The following is a 22,832-nucleotide window of genomic DNA, read 5'->3' as shown; positions in this document are numbered from 1 at the left end:
TTCTGATACATCTTGTACCTCAGGTAGCTGGCTGGTGTCTGCTTTTGACTGCTCTGCCATTTTTCTCCCTGTATCTCTGCTTGGATTTCCCGCCTGACTCTATCCTACCTTGCTATAGGCCAAAGCACCTTCTTTACTAACCAATGGTAATAAAACACATTCATAGCATACAGAAAGACATCCCAGAGCAAACCCTAAAGCATGGGGTGAAGAATTTGATAATTAAACTCATCTTTTATTTCCTCCATTCCCTGATGAGGATTCAGGAGAGCCTATGAAAATGCTAAAGTTTATAACATAGGAAATCTAATTTATTTTAATGGATTCTTCTTGGTGCTTTCTTATTCGGGAATATCCCCTTGATCTCTTTGTGAGACTTCTCATTGTTCTAAAAAGAAACATAACTTATTTTTAAATGTAAGTTTTCATATCCTGAAATTTCTGAGTTCATTAATTATTTGTAAATATTGGTGTTCACTGCATACAGAAAAGTATCATGTGACAAAGTGAATAATGTTGCTTCTCCTCTCTGGATTTGGGTACATGCTATTTCTATTTATTTCATGGAAATTCTAGGTCACGCTTCAGTGCTTTGTAGAAAAGTAATGATGAGACTGGGCATCCTCGTGTTGGATCTGAGAGGGAAAGATCGCAGCTTTTTATGTTCATGGTGATATCAGCTCAAGTTTCTGACTTGTTTAATCTTTTAAATTTTTGTTTCCATATTGTTTCTGTTGTATAATGTATAACGGCCATTTTTTTCTTGCTGCATTTCCCTTCTACACTATTTTCTTGAGAGTTTTCATCATAGCAGGATGTTGAGGAAATAAATGCCTTTTCTGCATCTGCTAGATTGCTTCTTTGAGTCTGGCTATGGGGCAGTGATTCACTTTTATGTTAAATTTACTTTCTATTTGAGGGACAATTCCATTTTTGTCCTGTTACATTAACTTTTTCATATGGTCTTTAATGTGACTTTATATTCCTGACTCATTCTTTCACAGTTGAACCAGATGTGTTCCTGCATTAAAAAAAAAATGAGTAGATGCAGTAAATACTTATTTGTTGGTGTGATAAAACACTTGCAAAGAGACCCTTCATAACTGTGCTGGATAGCTTTAAGTCAGCTCAAGACATGCTAAAGTCATTTGAGAGGAGGGCATCTTGTAGCTAGAGTTTTCCCGACTTGCCCACAGTCAGGACAAATCTTTGTCACCCGCCAGTCCCACAGCAGCTCAGACCCAACCAAGTAAACACAGAGACTTATATTGCTTACAAACTGTATGGCCATGGCAGGCTTCTTGCTAACTGTTCTTGTATCTTAAATTAATCCATTTGCATAAATCTATACCTAGACACACGCTTCATGGCTTACCGGCATCTTCACATGCTGCTTGTCCTGGTGGCAGCTGGCAGTGACTCCTTCTGCCTTCCTGTTCTTTCTTTTCTCCTCTCTGTTAGTCCTGCCTATACTTCCTGCCTAGCCACTGGCCAGTCAGTATTTTCTTTATTGACCACTCAGAGCAATTTGACATACAGAACATCCCACAGCAGCATCTCAATTAAAAATATGCATCCATAAGGTCTGAATGTAGGCAAGCCTTAGGACAAAGGTTCTCAACCTGGGGGTCATGACCCTTTCATGGGTGTCACCTGAGACCTTCTGCATATCAGATATTTACATTACAATTCATAAGAGTAGCAAAGCTACAGTTACCAACTAAAATAATGTTATGGTTTGGGCCACCATAACATAAGGAACTTTATTAAAGGGTCAAAGCATTAAAAGGATTGAGAACAAAAGCTGTAGGAAATTATTTTATTTAGTAATTGATAGGGAAGGGCCAACCCATTGTGGGTGGGGCTATCCCTGGGCTGGTGTTCCTGCAGTCTATAAAAATGCAAGATGAGCAATCCATGAGCAGCAAGCCAGTAAATAGTGATGTCTGCATCAGCCCCTGCCTCTATGTCCTTGCCCTCTTTGAGTTCCTGTCTTGGCTCCTTTAATGATAAACTGTGATGGGGAGGCATAAGCCAAATAGTTTCCTCTCCATGTTGATTTTGTCACATTGTTTCATAACAGAAATAGTAAACCTACCTAAAACAGGAAAGGAAATTGTTATTCAGGTGATAGACATTATTAAGGTATAGAATCTCATAGAGGTGAATCCATGGTGGCAGGAACTTGAGACACCTCATCACATTGATTCAGCATTATCTAGCATTTTCCAATTTGCCATATTGGTAATAACCATCCAAAATCATGGCAGCAAGGTTGGAAGATGAAGAAAATAATGCAGTATCAGCACAAGCATAAAGAACTGATTTATAACTTTGTTCAGTCAAGGTGCAAGTTTGCCAGTGGTTCTTTCCCACAGAAGTGTATCTTCTTCAGCTTCTGAAAATTAATAACATGGATTGTCAAGTTGGGAGTGTGCTAGCAAATTTTTGTGGACTTGACAGAAGCTGTGGTAATCTGGGTAGATGGAACCTTGACTGAGGAATGAACCGCTATTAGATTGGCCTGTAGATGAGTCTGTGAATTAATTCCTTGATTGATAATTGCTTCAGAGGCCTCAGATCACTGTTGGCATTTCTGTCCCTGGCAAACTATTCTTTGGTTGTATAACGAGGAAACCAAGATAGCCATTGGTGGTGGGGCAAGCCTGAAAGCACATTCTTCCATGGTTTCTGCTTCTGTTCCTATTTCCAGTTTAATGCTTGAGCTCCTGCCCTGGTTTCTTTTAATGATGGTATATGACCTGTATGTAAGTCACATAAACCCTGTCTGCCCCAGCATGGCATTAGGGCAGCATACTCTGTAACAACAACAGAGAAGCCAACTACCAGAGAGTCATGAGGTAAAAAGGAACATGTCTTTGCCCAAATATATAAGCTCCAGGGTACTTGTATTTTAAAAGAAATATAAACATGATTACAACAGAATGTATCTGTTCCTGGCATTTGTTAACCCACAACACTGACATGGATGTTCTGATTCCCAATCCTTATCCTGTTTCTTTTAACTGGAATGCACACAGGACCCCATTTTTGTGGATACCTATGTAATTCTGTTCTTGGCAGGGACCCATGAATAGCTTCATGAGATGCATAGGTAGACCAGTTCAAAGCAGGACAAGATAAACCACAGAGGGAGGCAGATAGCCAAAAGATACATGTTCGCAAGGAAAGGAGAAAACGCTGCTCATGTGCACAAGTGGATAGTATAGGGTCTTCAGAACAGCACTAGCAAGGTGTCTTTCACTGGATTTTTGCTTATCGCTGATGAAAGGATATATTTTTGTAAATAGCACTTGGCAGGTAGTTAACCATTTGTTTTTGTTTGTGTATTTAAATAGTAAGAAAACAATATTACCTCCAAACAGCAATTCCTTTTCTCAAGTTCAAACCTGAGATTTTAAAATGATGTTTTCCAGATAAGGTTTCTCTGTGTAACCCTGGCTTTCCTGGAACTTGGTCTGTGGAACAGACTGGCCTCCAACTGAGATCTGGGATTAAAGGCATACACCACCATGCCTAATTTAAAAATCTTTCAATTAAAAATTTAATTAAATTTTTAACTGAATTAAAAATCTTCAGCCTGTAAGCATAGAGTTTAAAATGATTTTGCCAAAACTCATACCTAATGCAGAATGTTTCAATGGGAGGCAATTAGATAATCAAGATGTTATACAAAAAAAAATGTTACTAGAGATAATAAAGTTGCCAACATGGTCTAAACAAACATGTTAGGCCTGAGATCTGACTCTGGGTAGAATGTTTCATATGTATACCTGGATCCCTAATATCCTGCTGGATGAGGCTCCCTCTTAGATCATCCATGTTTTGTTTGTAGTTCCTCCTACACTTGAATTAAATACACAACTCCACTAAAGAAAACAGAGAATTCAAAGAGTTGTGAATGAATGCTTATCACCGGTGAAGGGATTTTTTTTTCTCATGAGTATTGTCAGGTATTTAACCAATTGCTTTGTATGTATATTTAAATATTGATAAAATATTGTTCCCTTTCAACATCGTGGTCCAGCCTCACAGACAACTCCAGCCAGGACTTGAGAAAAGCCCTGCACTTTCCCATTATACAGAGACTGGACAAGAAATGATACAACTAGCTCTCCCAGGACTTGACAGCTATCCCAGTTTTCTTCAGGGTTCCCTAAAGATGCCACTGTCCCCAGACAGCAAGAAGTAATTTTAAGAACACAACACCCACATTCCCAAGAGTTAGGTGGGTGGTTTTTGGTCATTAAGAGGATATTTGTCATCATTTTGGGGTGTTGGTTACAAGTTGTTATTGGTAATGATCAGGGAAAAAGTTGAACAAAGGAGATTAGATTCAGGGATCTCATTCAAAAAAGAGAAAGGGGAGATTATTTAATCTACTTTTAAACCAAAAAAATCAACTACTAGTCTTAAATATTTTACACTGATATGGATTTTTAATATTGATACAAATTTGAGGTTATTTTTGTGGTACTGTATATATGTTTCTACTATTGTTTAAGATGTTTTTGGATATTGATTCAAATTTAAGGTTATTGCCTCGACTACTGACAGTATGCTGTCCAAATTGTACAAGCATGTCACAAAAGAAAGTGACTACCGGACCTTTCCAAGACAAGGTAGGACAGTCCTTCAAAAACCTGCTTCACAGAAAAGTCTGTCAGATATTCTATGCCTGCAGGCTGAAGATAGATGCCCCAATGTTACAGAGGAACCTAGGGTGCCTGTCCAGGCAGCTAGCTGCTTCTGTCATTTCTTAATTTTGGAAGTTGTTTGCTCTGTACTTCCTGTTTACTCAGGTAATTTTATATCCTTCTCAGGTCTCTGATGGAGTTAAAGACTGCCTAATTATAGTTTTCCTTGTTAACAAATTCAGAAAAGAAACTCACAGAAGAGGTGTAAAGTCACCTGGTGGTGGCCACACTCCTGAGTTTATGAAAAGGCAGGGAGAAGTAGGTGCTGTCGATGTGGTAGAATGGACACAAAAATTACACAGATAAATCGTTGAAAGTGTGGGAAAGGACTTTACAGAAAGACCCTCAGATGCATTCTGGGAGTCCATTGCATGTAAACCAGAGATCTGTATATTTCACTGTGTTGAATGATTTTAAACATATCTGTGGTCCTGACCCATGTCCTTCACTGTATGGATTCCAGCATTCATCTGAACCCTATTCCAGCTGTGGATTCTGATCAAGTATGACTCATACTGTGTGTCAGCACAAGAGAACAAGGATTATTATTATTATTATTATTTTGTTTTGTTTTGAGACAGGGTTTCTCTGTGTAGCTTTGGTGCCTTTCCTGGAACTCACTCTGTAGCTTAGGCTGGCCTCGAACTCATAGAGATCTTCCTGCCTCTGCCTCTCGAGTTGCTGGAATTAAAAGAGTGCACTACCACCTCCCGGCTGGATTATTATTTTTATTACTGGGTATTGAACAAGGATTATCTCTTTGTATTACGTGGTCTTAAACCAAAGCTACCTGCATTATAGTCAAGTGCTTTACGGTAAGCCAGCCCCCCTGTCTGTTCTCTACATTGTGTTTAGATATAAAGTGCCTATGAACTGTCCTTGTTAGCCTTGTTTTCTGTTCTTCTATCTTACGCGCCCGAGACTCTGGATGACAGGAAAAGTCACCAAGGATGGTTTCAAAATGCATCTGGAGGAGATGATGCTCAGTCCTACATTAGCTTCCTGCTTCTTCTTCTTCTTCTTCTTCTTCTTTTTTTTTTTTAAGTAACACAGATAAATCTGAGTTTTCATGCGGTTGTTAAGATCCCACAGTAAGTAGAACTGAGCTTTAAAATCACAACGTTTTACCAGAAATAACAAGAAAACGTGATAAAAAAAAAAAAAACATTACTGTGAAAGGCTCAGATCATAGGCATTGGGTGCTGGAATCGCAGGACTGCAACAGCCCGAATCCCCTGTGGCTGTCCCTGAGCTCAAGCCTGTTTCCTTCCAACTTCATCTGCACACAGCTGGACAGGAACCCAGGCACTGCACAAATAAATCACTTTCCTATGTCCCCGGAAGTCCTTCGCTCTGACTTGTGGGAAATGTAGTTCCGACCACGACGACATCACAAGAAGGGGCTGTGGATACCGAACTTCCGCATCAGTCTTCAAACTTAGCTTCTCCCCAAAGTTAGGCGAGTGTCCTGCTCAGTACTGGGCTTGCATCTCTGACATGGAGGTTGGTGCAGGGTGCAGCGCCGTCCTGCAGATCTGAGGGACTGTGCACGGTCCCGCGCGGAGGGAGGGAGCTGACTTGGGCTGGTTGGGAGGCGGGAGAAGCTGACCTGGAGGTGCTGTGCTGACCTAGGCTGGGCCACTGCACTTGCCTGCGGGTTTGTCAGGGGAGGGGGCGTGATGCCAAAGCCATATGTTGTGAGTGTCCAGTCTCTCAGGACGCCTTGCTGCTGCCCGTGTCCGCCTGTGCTTCTGGGACTGGAGGGCTGGCTCAGTAGTCAAGGGGTGGAGAAGGTTGGAAAGAACAGGGTTGCAGGGGCTATGGGTATGTCACTGCTGCTGTCTCAGGAGCTCATGAGAGCTCACTTTCCTGCTTGGCTGGGGAAACATGCTCTTCCTAGTGCTCCTCGCTGGCATGGCTGTAGTCAAATTTCTCAGTCCTTCTAGACCATGTGGACATCTAATTCCTCCTAAACATTATGCCTGGCCTATTACTCCTGGTCTGAGCTCACAGAGGTTTCTATTGTTCCTAGTGTCCAGAGATAGAGTCCTGCCAGGGTGATTGTTGTATGAGATGTTAATTAGTACCCCCCCCCCTTTGTTCAATGATTTGCTATGGATGCCTCCGGTTGAATAGGAATCCCTGACGTACACTCCTGTGACTTGAACCATCACATCAATACCCCTGTATAGCCACATAATAATCTTGTAATTGGTATTAACCCCTCATTGTACAATCCACATGTTTACAGATTTTGAACTTCAGAGTGGAAGGGACTAGACAATAATACTGCATCAATCCTGTTTGATACTGTGTGGTATCAGATATTTTCACCTTTGAGAGAGGATTTGGTGTGATGACAGAAAGGTACCTCATGATTGACAGGAGGGGGCTTGCATGTCTCTGAAAGGGAGGGGAGAAACGGCCCTGCTGATCTGGCGGGCTGTACATTGTCTTCTCATCACACACTTTCTTCTGTCCCTTCACTTTATCAACAGTGTCTAAACTCCCTCAAACATTCGGTCACCGAATGTGGTTTCCAGGTCCACTGATGCTCTATGAATAGTTCTAAAACGATTTACCCAAGTTTTTGTGCTGTCCTAGAGACAATAAAAGATAAATTTGGAAGGCTATGGCTCACTCACAGTCCTTTGATTTGCATATAGAAGCTTCCTCCTCATGTGAAAACTGAACCTTTAGTCTTAAAGGGAAAGAAGAGTAGTTCAATCTGGAACAATCTGAGTGACCATGGCCTGGGAACAAAGATTTAGGTTATCCAAAATACCATGCTCCGACATGAAAACAGTTTCATGGGTTTACAGAAAAAAATTATTAATCAAGGCAAATTTAAAATATATTGGTGGGTACCCCAGAGAGGCAGGTACTATGAGATGGGGGACCTAGTCTATTTAAGATACTATCTGGTGACATTCTTGGCTTTTGGGTTGAGGGAAGCTAATGTTCTGCCAAGTCAGTGGATTCTAAAAGTTTCTTATCTATTGTCAGCAGCTATTTGGTCCACTACAGATTATTGCAAAGAATGACTGTTTCTGAAGGGTAAAAGTAGACCAAGATAAGGTAACTACTCTTTGAATCTGCAAAATTCCAGTCTCTCCACAGTTCTGAAATTCCACATGGTCCATCAGTCTCTGCAGACACAGACTCCTTCCAAGAGTTTTTCACTCACAACCAGACAATCCTCTTGTCAGTAATTTTCCTCCACAGCCCCTCCCCCATCTCATGTGCTCTTGCATATATTGCCCTCTTCAGGTTAAAAAAAAGTGTTTGTGCTAGAGCTTGGCTTATGACATTGAAGTCTACTCTTAAGAAACACGGGCTTCAAACCACTTTGTCCTATCTACTAGAATTCTCAATGAGTTTCTAACCATATATAAAATAATAGACACTTCCTAGTTAATGTCTCTAATCTGTAGGGAAAATAGTGACATTCTGTGAGGTGGGAAAAGCACACTGCCTTGAACAACAAAACACCTTCCTTACGATGTAGAGACAATACAGCACCATGCTCACATATATCCTACAGGCCCCAAATATTTATATATGTATTTTGAATTGAGCATCTGCTGTGGCACATCCCTGTCATCTCTACATTTCAAGCAATGAGGAAACCCCAGAGTTCAAAGTAATTCACTGCTTCATAGCAAATTCAAGGAGAGCCTAGGCTACATTTTCTGCTCTTGCATTAAAACATTTTGGTCAGTGAGTCCAAGGATACTTTTCAAGTGCAATGGCATATTTTGAGTTGAAAAGTCTGTCTCAATTTGTCTGGCAGACTCTATCAAAAGCTGTATTCAGTTGTTTTTTTGTTTGTGGTATGTTGACAACAAAAGAAAGAAATAATCCTGAGAAGCACAGGTTCGACTCATTTTCAGCTTTGGAGTTAAAATTTCTGTCACTGAGTCCAAGGACACTTTTCAACTTCCATAGTTATGTCCGTCCATAATTAGTGCCCCAGTGTTCTCCCCAGTTTCCTTCATGAAGTCGTATATATCCTGAATTCTCTGTGTTGGTACCCTACTGCATCCCTGCAGGGGTGTTTGTGACCTTCATGGACAGTAAAATAACTAGGCAGGGGAAGCAGGAAGGTGGTTCTGCCCAACAAAATTCAGTAGCAGGTATTGGTTCAAATGTCAGGAGTGTGATCTCTAGGTCTTTATTTTAGACACATTTATGCACAAGCACAATTAGATGAAAATTCTTCTGGTGATAATTAGCTCAACCCTGTATTCACAACAAAGCATACTTTGAGGAACAAAGTAACCTAAATACAGATCATAGGTGACTACAAGGATAAAGTAAAGTCTTGTAAAGTCTATACAGATAAGTTCTATAGATTGAATAAGAAAAAATGGCTTTTAGAATGGATGAGAAAAACTAATTTATAAGGGTCTGGAGGAAGGTCTGTGGCAGAATCAGCTCTAACCACACAGATAGAACAAACGTCAGCAGGCTTAAAATCCACTCCAAGCTTCTGGACAGAAAACAGGTTTTGCATTCCTTCGCCTTGAAGAAAGAACCCTGTATGCTTTAAATTCCAGGTTCCTCAAGTGAATATGTGCATGCAAAGACCTCGGTGCCCCGCACATGTTCCCCAAAGGTCATTTTTACTTTCCTGGTTTCTGCAGTTACTCCAGGCTATGTAAAAACATAAGAGGATTTAGAGGTAGGAGCCTCAGATGACAAAGGCATGTGGTGTTTGTCTTTATGGATCTGGGCTATCTCACTCCATATGATCTCTTCTAGTTCCATCTATTGACCCGTGACGTTTATTTTCTGTATAGCTGCAGAGCGTTCCATAGTGTCTACGGACCACATTTTCATTATTGATTTGTCAATGGATGGATATTCGTGTCATTTCCATTTCCTAGATCTTATGATTAGAACAGCAGTGAACATGGTTAATCAGCTATCTGTGGATTGAATGTCAATTGCAATATTTTGAAATAGTACAAAGAGTAGTATAGTTGGGGCATATAGATTTATCTTTAGCTTTTTGGAAATTGTCTGTAGATGGACATTTCCTGTCCTGACCATCCACTCCCTGTCCTGATAGCTGCCTTCAAATTACCACACAGAGACTTCATATTATTTGTAAATGCTGAACTGATAGCTCAGGCTTATTAATAACTAGCTTTTAGATTTAAATTAACCCATTTTTATTAATCTATGTTTTGCCATGTGGCTCATGGCTTTACCTATCCTCTAGCACGTCTTGCTTCCTGGGCAGCTCACTGGCAGATCCCCTGACTCTGCCCTCCTTCCCATCATTCAGTTTGGTTTTCCTGGCTAACTTCCTGTTCGGCTACCAGCCTGTCAGTTTTTTATTAACCAGTGAGAGTAATACATATTCAAAGTGTAGAAAGGGATTGTTCCACAGCAATTCTCTTTCCTGATTTCCAGAGTGGCTAACAGTTTGCAATCCCACCAATAGTGGATGAAAGTTCCCTTCTCCCCACACCCTCTCCAGAATTATTTGTTAGTTGTTTTGTTGATCTTTGCCATTCTGACTGGGGTAAGAGGAAATCTCAAAGTTGTTTAGATGAACAGTTTTTGAGAAAATTCTCTGACATTTTCATCCTCTTTTGAGAACTCTCTGTTCAGGTCCCAGGCTCATTTTGTAAATGGGTCCTTTGTTTCGTTGTTGTTTTGGACTCTTTGTTGTTTGAGTTTTTTAAATTCTGGAGTTTACTTTGTGAGATATATAGGTGGCAAAGGTTCTCTTCTATTCTTTGGCTTTTTCTTCACCTGATTGATTGTTTTTTTAGCTGTACCTAACTTTTTAGTTTTATGAAATCCCACTAATTAATTTTTGGCCTTAATTCTAAGGCAAATCAAGTCCTATTCATAAAGTCCTTTCCTGTACCTATTTCAGGTGTGATGCTGCCTATGCTTCCTCCTGTCAGTTTCAGTGTTCAGGTTTTCACCCTTTAGTTCTTTGATCAGTTTACTGTTAGTTTTTCTATATAGTGATAGATCCAAATCTAATTTCAGTCTTCTTCCAGTGGACATCCATTTTCTCAGAAACATTGGTTGAAGATGCTTTCTTTTCTCCACTGGATATTGTTGGCATCTTTGTAAAATTTAAATGGCTGAAGTTATTTATGCTCATGTTTAGGTTTTTTATTTTGTTCCTTTCATCTGGTTTACATATCTGTTTGTTGTGATGGCTCCCCTTTTTTTATTACTAAGACTGTGTAATATATCTTGAGGTCCGGAGTGGTCCTCCTTCTAACACTGTTCTTTTTCTCATGGTTATTTTGGCTATGGCTATGTGGGCATCTTTTATTATTCTTTATGTACTTTTAATAGTGTTCAATTTTGTGAAGAATGAGATGTGGAATTTAACTGGGATTGCTTTGAATCTATAAATGGATTTTGGTAAAGTGGTTCTTTTTCACAATATTAATTCTACCAATACATGAGCATTGAATGTTTATCTATTTTCTAGTGTCTTTATCTCTTTCTTCATTTGTTTAAAGTCTCTCTTTCAAAGGGCCTTGACCTCCTAGTTTCATTACTGTCAACTTTCACTGACCTATACAGATCTGTGTCTGTAAGACCTGGCATCTGAGGACCTGAGATAATGGGACAGACTACAGCTGTAGATTAATGCTGTAGACAACCTTACTTCAGTTTCAGTGTACTTTATACACGAATGTAGCAAAACAATGATCCAAGGAAGGTTGTTTGAGTTCAGTTGAACATGATCCGAAAAACATGTAAATAAATGGGAAAAAGAATATACTAAATAATCCTAAATACCAACAGAGCAGCCCTTTCCCAGAACTTTCTCAGGACAGACCAATTTTAACACAATTGACTGGCACATACTATAGATTCTATCTGAGAAAGCAGAGAACAAGGCAGAAAACTATATCCAGATTCAGAGTATATTTACCAGATTGGGTTCTATAGCAATGTTCTGACATCCAACAAGAACAAGCATATTTTAAATTAAATGTAAATGTTTGTCATGGGAGACAAAAAAAGTCACATCCAAGAACAATCCAAGGATCAGAATGCACCGGAGAAAAAAGGCTCTCTGCCCTTCTTCCTAGAGCTTCTCACATAGTTCCCCCAAGGCATTATTCACAATACCTTATTCTTTTGACTGTGTTCTGACACATTCCCATATATTTTATGCTTTTTGAGGCTATTGTGAATGGGTATGTGTCCATGATCTCTTTCTCTGGATGTTTATTGCTCATATATAGAACTATTGATTTGTGCAAATTGATTATATATCATGCCACAATCCTGTATTGGTTTATATTTCTAGTCATTTTCTAGTAGAACTTTAGGGATCATTCATGCATATCATGTCATCTGCAAATTGGCATGGTTTGATTTCATTTTTCCTAAGTGTAACTCTCATCTTTAATGTGGGATACTATTCAGCTACATAAAAGGATGCAATACGGTCATTTGTGACAATATGGATAATGTTAGATTTCTGAATACAGAGTAAAGAGACAAAAGGCAGGAAAGAAGCTGACAACAGAGGTGTAGCTAGAGAGTTTTTCTCTCTGGGTCCCAACCAAGCCCCAGCAGTCCGACAGCCCACTTATAAAATAAACACACAGATGCTTTTACTATTTAAACTGTTTGGCCTAATGGCTCAGGCTTCTTTTTAACTGTTCTTATATCTTAAATTAACTCATTTCTATTAGTCTATAAGTTTCCACGTGGCTCGTGGCTTACCGGTACCTTACATGTCGCTTGTCAAGGTGGTGGCTGGCAGTGTCTCTGCCTCAGCCTTCCACTTCCCAAAATTCTCTTCTCTGCTTGCCCCACCTATACTTTCCGCCTGGCTGCTGGCCAATCAGTGTTTTATTTATTAAGCAATCAGAGCAACACATTTGACATATAGAACATCCCACAGCACAGCAGAGACTGTTAATTTGTACTCATAGAGAGGGACATGAACTCTCATCAAGTCCCACATTATATGTGACTGTGATTGTGCTATCAGACTTACTTACCTATATCAGAAGCACATCGAGCTCTGATCACTAGCACTGATCAACTGTACTTGGAGGTAAAACAGGATTCCTATGAGATTATGGGTGTCATTGATCAGCCTTCTCAGTCATCCTAGAAAAAAAAATGCCTTTTGGGCCAGCCTGTCTCAACATTGGGAAACAGTGTGATAGAAAGAACGTGGAGAGAAAAGTGGGCTTTTTTTTTTTTTGGTTTTTTGAGACAGGGTTTCTCTGTGTAGCTTTGCGCCTTTCCTGGAACTCACTCTGTAGGCCAGGCTGGCCTTGAACTCACAGAGATCCTCCTGGCTCTGCCTCCCGAGTGCTGGGATTAAAGGTGTGTGCCACCACTACCCAGTGAAAAAGGTGGGTTTTATGTCATAACAGTTTCCTTGTTCCCTGGCCCCTCATTGTACCCCTATAAAGGTTATAGCCATATTTTCCCTTGGTAGAACCCTCAGTTTCCTAGGGGATTGAGACTGTTCCTCACTGTGTGAGCTAATGAACACAGTCCTGTTTGTTGAAGTTCAGACTCCTGTCCCTTTTCTGTCTTCTGTCTCTTTATGCTGTCTCAGAAATGTAGCACTGTCAGTCAGATGTTGAATCTAAACAATTTTCAATCAAGAGAGAGATGTGATTTTTTATTCCATTAGCTGGTGACATCAGGAAGAAGAGGTCTGGAGAATCATGGATCAATGGATGTTCTTGTTTACTTAGATAACAGGAAGGAATGTTAAGGTACTGTGGCTGACCTGAACCTACAGAAACAAGGATTCCAAATGGATAAGTATGGAGTGGGAAGACCAGGGATGAGAAATGAAGAAGAAAAAGACATAAAGATGACAAAAGAAATAGTTGGTACCACAGAGTTTTATATTAACTGAAAACTCAAAGGCAAGGAAGTTTATTAAGAAATACAGCATGCTATATAGTATTACCAGGTGGTAAATGGTCAAGGTCAGCAGAGACTTAAATCATACAATGTTGGTGATGAGAACACAGGATACCTCAGGAACAGCTGCCTTAGGACTGATAACCCCAGTCTCAAGAAAAGAGTTAGATCCCCCAGTAACTGCCACATTGCCTCCTTCATGGCACTGGATCCTGTGTCAGACTGGCCTGGGCCAAGGACACTGTTGAACAGGAACAGAGAACTATAGTTCCCATTGTCCTCTCATAGGTGCCTCTGAAAAAGCCTTGGGTCAATGTAAGTTGTCACATTGAATACACGTATTTCTAAATTTCCTAATTATAAATTTATTAAAATGCTTGTTATTCAATTTTGTCTGTGAGTTCTTCATGTATTCTTCTGCCCCTTGGCTGATCACGTCCCTTGGTGCACTGTCATTTGCATCATTCTCCACATGCTCAGGATCCCAGGCCTCACCCCAGAGTTGCTGCATCAGATCTACACCGTCACTGTATTTCTCATTCATGATTGTGTAGAATATGTTGAGAAATATCTTCTCCATCAGCACAGCTCTCTACTGTGAGAGATGTGTATAATGTGTGCTGCATTATAATACAAACACGGGACACTAAATGTATATTTTTTTCTAAACTTTAGTATTTATTCACTCATTTCCAGTGTAGGCATGTTTTGCTAGTGTGCATGTCTAAGAGATTGTCTGAGCCTCTCGACGAGTTACAGACAGTTGTGAGGAGCCATATTGCTTCTGGGAATCAAACTCGGGTTCTTTGGAGGAGCAGCCAGTCCTCATAATTACTGAGCCCCCTCTCTCGACCCAGCATACTGATTCATAGATGCACGCACTCTCCATTTTATGGTTCTTAAAAGTATAATATTCATAGGAGTTTCTAGGATATTCTGCTATTCACTTTGTTTAAAGATCAGTTCCATGTAACATCACAATACTATATCAGACTTATTTTAGGGGTATTGCTTACATATATTAACAGTGCTTCTAGCTATCCTGTCATTCTTGATGACATTTAGATTTGTATGTAGAAGCAGGTGATGCTTCATGTTATTTATATATCATTGACAGTTTTAATGAATACAATGTGTGGTATTCATTCACTGTTCTTTATTTCAGGATGTCCTGTCATTCTGGGATGTAGCCATTTATTTCTCTGCAGAGGAGTGGGAATGCCTGGGCCCTGCTCAGTGGAATTTGTACAGGGATGTGATAGTGGAGAATTACAACAATCTGGTGTTCCTGGGTGAGGATCTCTTTCATCATAAATTCTTAATAATTGTCAGCATGAAGCTTGCTGCCTTTGTAGAATATATGATGGGAATTTGTACTTCAGTAGTGGGTGGTAATGTTAGAAATTAAGTGGAATGAGCAGGGTGTGTACACGTTAAAGAGGCTGTCACACTCTTCAGTTTTATTATTTTTCCTTGTAACTGAGGAACATGAAGCCCAGGACCTGCAAATCCTAAATTCCTCCTAAGCATTCTGATGTGGCTGTCACACAGCACAGGAAGAGCTACTCCTCTATGACCCTTTATTGTAGCTTCTCATTCCCTATGCACACAGTCCTGAAGAGGACATCTTATTCGCAGGAGAACACACTAACAGTGTTGTTCCCTTTTCCCACAAACAGGTCTTGCTTCATCAAAGCCATACCTAGTGACATTTCTGGAGCAAAAACAAGAGCCTTCAGATGTGAAGAGACAAGCAGCTGCCACTGTGCACCCAGGTGTGTAGGAATGAGAGGGGGTCAGTGGACAGAGGGGAGGCCAACAGTGCACCAGAAATCTGGGCTTTATCCTGAGCATTGAGACATGAGGTGTTGGTGGAAATCATTTTTCAGGGATCTCTGTTTCTGTCCCTTGTTTACAAAGGAGGACATCTCAGAGGTTTATGATGCTTTAGTCTCCCATGCTTTGTTCTCCTCCCATGAGGTCAGCTTGTGTTTACGGTGACTCCAAAGCTCTGTCATTTCTAAGTGAACTTGACTTATTTTTCATTATATGATTATCTTGGGTATTTATCCTCTTCATAAAATATGCATAAAGATTCCTGTCTTAAATCTTTGAAATATATAATCTAATATTGTAATGACAGTCCTCTGGTTATGCAACTTAACTTTCATACCTTTCAAAACTAAAACTCTGTGTCAGAATACTTATAATTATGTATACATGTGTTTTCCATGTTTGACTACTTTTATGCTTTGTGTTTCTCCAGTCATAATGTTTATATATTTGTCTAAGGGACTGATTTCCATTAGCATAATACTCTTAAGGGTCTTCTTAACTCTTTTTGTTATGCCTTACTTCCACGTTTGTCTTTGATTAATATTCCTTTGTTTCTATGTTCTATGTTGTCAGGGTCTTCTTATTTCAGTGTAAGGTTATATGTAAGGTTACAGCTATTATGTTTTTAAATTATGTTCCATTGAATTCAGCTTCAGAAATTTGAATATAGCCTATCATTTACAAAGGGAAATGCAAGTATGATAATAAGTAAATGTTTCTGTTTTATAAAATAAGCATTGTGACTATAAAGAATTTTGTTAGCTTTCAATCATTTCTCAACCTTTTCTCACCAGGAAAAGAACAATACACAGACAAAGAATGTGATAAAACCTTTCATTGGAACTCACAACTTACTAACAATCAGAGGATTCATTTAAGAATGAAGCCCTATAAGTGTGAAGAATGTGGCAAGTCTTTTTGTTTCCCTTCATTGCTTTCTATACACAAGAGAATTCATACTGGAGAGAAACCCTTCAAGTGTGAAGTCTGTGGCAAAGCCTTCCATTCTCCATCATTGTTTTCTGTACACAAGAGAATTCATACAGGTGAAAAACGCTATAAGTGTGAAATATGTAACAAGGCCTTCCATTGCCCATCATTACTTTCTGTACACAAGAACATTCACACAGGTGAGAAACCCTACACATGTGAAGTATGTGGCAAGGCCTTCCATTGTCCATCCGTGCTTTCTAGACACAAAAGACTCCATACAGGGGGAAAACCCTACAAGTGTGAAGTATGTGACAAGGCCTTCCATTGTCCATCAGTACTGTCTGACCACAAGAATATTCACACGGGTGAGAAACCCTACAAGTGTGAAGTGTGTGGCAAGGCCTTCCATGCTCCCCCTTTACTTTCTGCTCACAAGAGAATTCACACAGGAGAGAAACCCTACAAGTGTGAAGTGTGTGGCAAGGCCTTCCATACCCCATCACTACGTTCTGTACATAAGAGAATTCATACAGGGAAGAAAGCCTACAAGTGTGAAGTATGTAGTGAGGTCTTTAGCACTTCCTGGCAGATTTCCAGTCACTTGGTAATCCACTCTGGAGAGAAACCGTATAAGTGTGAGCATTGTGGAAAGGCCTTCTCTACAAAGTCATACCTAACTAAGCACAAATTACTTCACAAGATGGAGAAACTTTATAGATGTGAAGAATGTGGCAAACAGCTCAACAGTTCTAGAAGCCTTCAAGAGCATCAAAGAATTCATTCTGGAGAGAAACCCTACAAGTGTAAAGAATGTGGCAAAGACTTCAGAACGTACACAGCACGTTCTAGACATCGGACAGTTCATATTGGAGAGAAATGTTACAAGTGTGGAGAATGTGGCAAAACCTTTTACCAGTCTTCTGGTCTTAAGCAACACCAAAGAAATCATCTGTAAGAGAAAGCACACTGATGTGAAGAATGTGCCAAGGCTGTTTGGATGCACAAAGAACTTTTAAAACACCTGAAATCCATATTGGAGAGAAATGCCACAGTTGTGAAAAATGTTGCTAACTGTTTAATAAGCTTTCTAGTATTTCTCAGCACAAGACAGTTCAAACTGGAGTTGAATAGTACAAATTTTAATGTGTTCATAAAATGTTTTACACTTCTTCAGACTGTAAAATGTATCAAATTTTTCATTCTAAATAGAAGCTTTAAGAGTAGGGAAAGTGATAAACTTACCTAGCACAAAAGAAGCAGAGTGGAAGTCGGCCATACACATGTAAAGAATGTAGTGAGTTTTTCAATGAATGAATGCTTTCTGACCTCTATTGAATTTATCCTGAAGAGAAACACTACAATTGTGAAAGGTATGACAATGCTTTTTAAGGCTCCTCATAAACAAAAAAGAAGTTCTCATACTTAGCAACACCCCTACAACTGTGAAGAGTCATCATTCTGTTGCCGGGGAGCTTCTCTCCAGGCTCCACCAAACCCCACAGTCCCACAATCCACGTATAAAATAATCATCAGACACTTATATTACTTATAACTGTATGCTGTCAGGCTTCTTGCTAATGGTCTTATATCTTAATTAACCATTTCTATAAATCTATACCTTGCATGTGCTTGTGCTTCCCGTGTCTTCACATCTGCTTGTCCTGGCGTGCTGCAGTGTCTCTCCGCCTCAGCCTTCCACTTCCGATTCTCCTCTCTTTCCCACCTACTTCCTGCCTGGCACTGCCAATCATGTTTTATTTATTGACCAATCAGAGCAATTTGACATACAGACCATCCCACAGCAATTCCGACCTGCTATACAAGAGTCTCTGCAAACATAGAGTATGCCCAGGCCTTTAGTGGTTCTTTATGACTGTTTCCCCATCATAGAATTCATATTGGTATAGTGCACTACAAATGCTAAGATTATGGCAAGGCCTTTATCTAACTTCCATATCAGAAATATCCTCTGAGACTTTTTACTAGTAAGAAAGTCTACACATCCAAAACCGTGAGAAAGCCTTCAATAATATCACTAATCATCATAAACACAAAACTCCACATATCCAAATAATGTGAAAAAGCCTTCATTGATATCACCAATCAACACAAAAGTCTATACATCCAAATAATTTGAAAACACTTGTGTAATATTTTTAATCTTCATTAACACCAAAGAATATTCACTGGTGAGATGTTCTACAAATGCAGATGTCTTGTTTCTTCTGCTCTCAACTCCACACAGACAAACAATACGTAATGGAGTCACAATTGAGTGAATGCCTGGATCTGATTGACCCTTGGTCATGTCTGTGGGTCTTTTTCATGAATTCTATTTGACGTAAGAGAATCTGGACCACTGGATGATGACAGTGCACATTGTGTATGCCACTCTTGGTGACTTAGTCTTGGGTGTGTAAGAAGAAAACGTAAAGTAACATTCCTCCATGGTTTCTACTTTCACCTACTGCCTCTGTATTTTAGCTGTGTTCTCCTGCCCTGCTCCATGGATGATGAAATATAGCCAGTGAACTGAAATAACCCCCTTTCTCCCCTAAGTAGTTTTTGGTCATGGTGTTAATCACACCAACAGAAATAAAACTAAGTAAACAATATGTGACAGCTTCTTTATACATTAGTTATCAACCAGAGCCTTCATAATTGAGACAATGTCATAAAGCTTTATGATTTAATCAACCTTAACTCTACACTAGAGCATTCATAGTGTAAAAATGCCCTGCTGTTACACAGAATATTATAAAGATTTTACTGGTTTTTTTTTTTTTTTTTTTTTTTTTTTTTTTTTTTTTTTCGACATTTTCTTGTAGCTTTGCTTTCCTGGAGCTCACTTGTGAGTGTCGAACTCACAGAGATCGCTGCTCTGCTCGAGTGCTGATTAAAGGTGTGCAAGCGATTTTATGGGTTTTTATCAACATTTGAACACCACAAAGGTCAAACTGCAGAGGAATCCTGTGAAAAGAAATGATACTCAATTTAAGAAAATCTACTACATACTCCAATGATCAGTTATTTGACATAACTTCACATCAGGAAATTTGGTTACTGAGAAGTCCTACAAATACAAATTATGTGGAAAGCTTTTGATTTAAACTCCATTCTGTTTGACTATGAGTGAATTCACATTGTGTAGAAACCCTACATGTGACTCTGGCAGTAACTTTGTACAACATATAAACCTCATGAGAGTTATAGCAGAAAATATTGGATGAAGGCAAAAAGCATAGCACAGTCCTTTATCCTCCCTTAAAAAGTAATGACTAGAGGGGAATTAGTATAAGAGATCAATTCTGTTAATAAGGAATGTTGAAAAATGTGAGTATTGCTTGGAATTAAAGTGACAGTGCTGTTTGATATGCTGAAAAAAAAACTCATTAGTGTCAGAATCATGCAGATCACTCAAGACAGGATATCAATTAGACTTGTAAACTTAAACAAAGCTAACCTTTCAATCACACTACTATGGAAAGGTCACATTTTTTTTTTTGCTTTTTTTTTGGGGGGGGGGAGATTGTTGCCTGTTTGTTTTTGTTTCTCTGTGTTACAGCCTAGCTGTCCTCTACCTCCCTTGTAGACCAAGCAGGATTCGAACTCCCAGAGATCCACCTGCCTCTGCCTCTAGAGCACTGGGATTAAAGGCATGTGCCACCACGCTCAGCTGTTGTTTGTTTTTAAATACTATAAAACCAAATAATTACATTGTCCAGGATATTGGAGATTCCAAGAGTATGAAGGAAGGAAGTACACGACCTGCTAAGGAAAGCTACAAGCAATGAGTGTAGCATGCCGAGGCAAGAGGCTATGTGACTTTCAGGCAAAACTGGAAGGGTGGAGCACCTAAGTCCTTTGAAGTCAACACCAGTGCAGCAGTTTCAGAGAGCTGTCACATTATGTATTTGACCTTCTGAATTTTGGGCTGATCCTTGCTGTGTTGCGTATTTTCCATTTTAGAATCAGAATGTTTGTTCTGTATCAGTACATGATGGAAGTGGTCAGTTTTTATCTTGTAGGACCTCACAGTTAAGAAACTGCCTTGAATCTCAGATTGGATATGGACTGGGATCTTTTATACTCTTGAAATTGTTAAGTACTTTGTGGACCTTTCAAATTGGATTCTAATTTATGGATCAAATGATAAATATTTGGGTTGAATGAAATATTATGATTTAAAGTTATGTAACTGGAGTAATCATGATGTCTTTGAAAAGAAATTTAATGGCCAGCAATACATACAACCATATTTGTATTCATAATAGAAAGAAGGAATTACCTCTAAAGATTGTCCTCTGACCTCCATTTTTGGGCCCAAATACATAAATACATATGTTTGCACACACATACAAAATAAACTTAAATGAGGTTTTCAATGTGTATTTTTGTTTCATATAGACAAGGGACGTAGAAGTAATGCTTAAATCTCAATTGTTAATGTGATGAGATGTATAATCACATGAGAAGCAAGTTTCTCATCATTCCTTTGCAAGGGTTATCTTGATTAGTTTACTTGAGGTCAGAATACCTGTTGATTGTGGGAGGAAGCATCTGTTTGATTGGGATCCTGCATGGTATAAGAAAAAAAGAACACCCTGATAGCAAACCATTATTCTATCTCCTTCTGCTTCTTGACTGTGGATGGAACATGACCAGCTGATTCAAGCTCCTGTTGTCTTAAAATTCTCACGATGTGTAGTGGCTTGAATAAGAATTTCCCCTAAGGGCTCATATATTTTAATGCTTATATATGCTTCCTAGGGGGCCAGCCACCAGACAGCTCAGGGCTCAAAGGGAAATCCACAGCATTGACGAGTACTAGACGTTTCTGTTGGAGGGTGTTAGGGAAAAAGACACATCTTTTGCATTCTCTAGTCTTTCTTTTCCTGGTGATGCCCTTCTCTCGTTCTTGATGTTTTCCTTCTAACTCTTTTGATGTTTCTCTTCTAGTTCTTTCTAACTCTCATTCTTGATATTTTCCTTCTTACTCATTTTAACTCTCATTTGTGATGTTTTCCTTCTAGCCTCTTTTAACTCTATCTTTATTCTTTCCCTTGCAGCTTATATACCCCAGCAAAATTTTTCACACAATATAAAAATTACAATGTTGTTACATTTTGTTTTTCAAGTGAATGATTACAATGAATACAAGACAAACAGTAAAAAACAGAATGTTTTCCATTACATGATTAAATATTTTATATATTACAGGTGAAAAACAAATTATCCCAAGAACTCTCATACATTCATACCAAAGCAACTTGTTATAGATTAGCTTTCTGGGTAAGTAAGGTATTCTTCTCAGTCAGGTCTTTTGCTGGCAGGCTGCATTTTGCAGTTACAAAGAAAGGGCCAATTACTTTAGTACTTATCTTGAAAGGTAATCTTATAAGGAATCTTAAAGGATCACAAGTCTAAACTTTTATATATGAAAAAGAGTCAGCCAGTTCTACTTTAAATCTTTAGGGTACATATCAATTCATCAACAATTTTTTATATCAGGAGATTGAGGGCAAAAATGGGTATAAGGAATTAATCATCACCTTTGGTCATCAACCAATCCTAGCAAGAAAGGTGCATCAGTTAGTAATAATTGGGCTGCTTTGTTTTTATTCCCTGACCTTAAAGAATTCCACATTCAACTATGTGCCTTTCTAAAACTTTAGATTATCTTCTTGGGTTTTTCACCTCAAAGCTATTTGGCAAAAAAGTCTTAGCTTAACTTTAAGTTATTTTAAAAGTTTTGTTTCACCCATGATGCACTCTAAAACCTGTGAACACATCTCCCAGCATTAAGGTAAAAAAAAAATTTAAGCTAGCTGGGCTAACTAGTACTCAATTGTTTTCTAATCATTAATCTAAGCCACAGTCTATATGGCTCCTCAATAGAAACGTATGTGTTGTAGCAGTGTGACACTTCCTTATTTATATTTTAACTCATCAAATCTCTATTTAAACTAACATTATTATTATTATCATTTAGACAGTACAGCTTAGGAATAAATAATCTTCATAATAATCTACAGGTAAATGCCCAGTGGAACAGGATGTTTCCATGAGATAAACATACTACATTACAGGCAGTGCTGATCATGTGGGGTTCTTTTGTTTATGTAGTGGATTACATTGACTGATTTTTGTATGTGTAACTATCCCTTCATTTCTGGGACAAAGCCTACTTGGACCTGATGTATGATTTTTTTTATGTGTTCCTAGATTGGGTTTGCAAGAATTTTATTGAAAAATTTTGCATCTATGATCATAAGGGGTGTTTGTAATTTTCTTTGTTGAATGTCTGTATGGTTTGGGTATCAGGGTGACTGTGACATCAGAATGAATTTGGCAATATTTCTTTTGTTTCTCTTTTGTGGGGTAATTTGAGGAGTATTGGCCTTAGCTATTCTTTGAAAGTCTTGTAGAATTCTACATTAAACCCATTTGACC

At 39.0% G+C, this 22,832-nt stretch overlaps 1 protein-coding gene across 1 annotated transcript in view; it reads left to right on the top strand.

Moving 5' to 3' along the window:
- The first annotated feature begins 6,093 nt into the window (after window positions 1–6,093).
- The window catches only part of LOC114686115 (zinc finger protein 728-like), a 46,375-nt gene continuing 29,636 nt past the window's right edge, over window positions 6,094–22,832 (top strand). The window contains 4 exon segments of the mRNA XM_037209577.1: window positions 6,094–6,221; window positions 14,776–14,902; window positions 15,290–15,385; window positions 16,241–17,331. Of these exon segments, the coding sequence (XP_037065472.1) occupies window positions 6,216–6,221; window positions 14,776–14,902; window positions 15,290–15,385; window positions 16,241–17,331 (1,320 nt within the window). The 5' untranslated portion in view covers window positions 6,094–6,215.

The sequence above is a fragment of the Peromyscus leucopus genome, chromosome 11 (genome assembly GCF_004664715.2).
Source record: "Peromyscus leucopus breed LL Stock chromosome 11, UCI_PerLeu_2.1, whole genome shotgun sequence".
NCBI classification, from domain to species: Eukaryota; Metazoa; Chordata; class Mammalia; order Rodentia; family Cricetidae; genus Peromyscus; species Peromyscus leucopus.
Note: the sequence above shows the minus strand (reverse complement) of the source record. Positions and strands in the feature narration are given on the sequence as shown.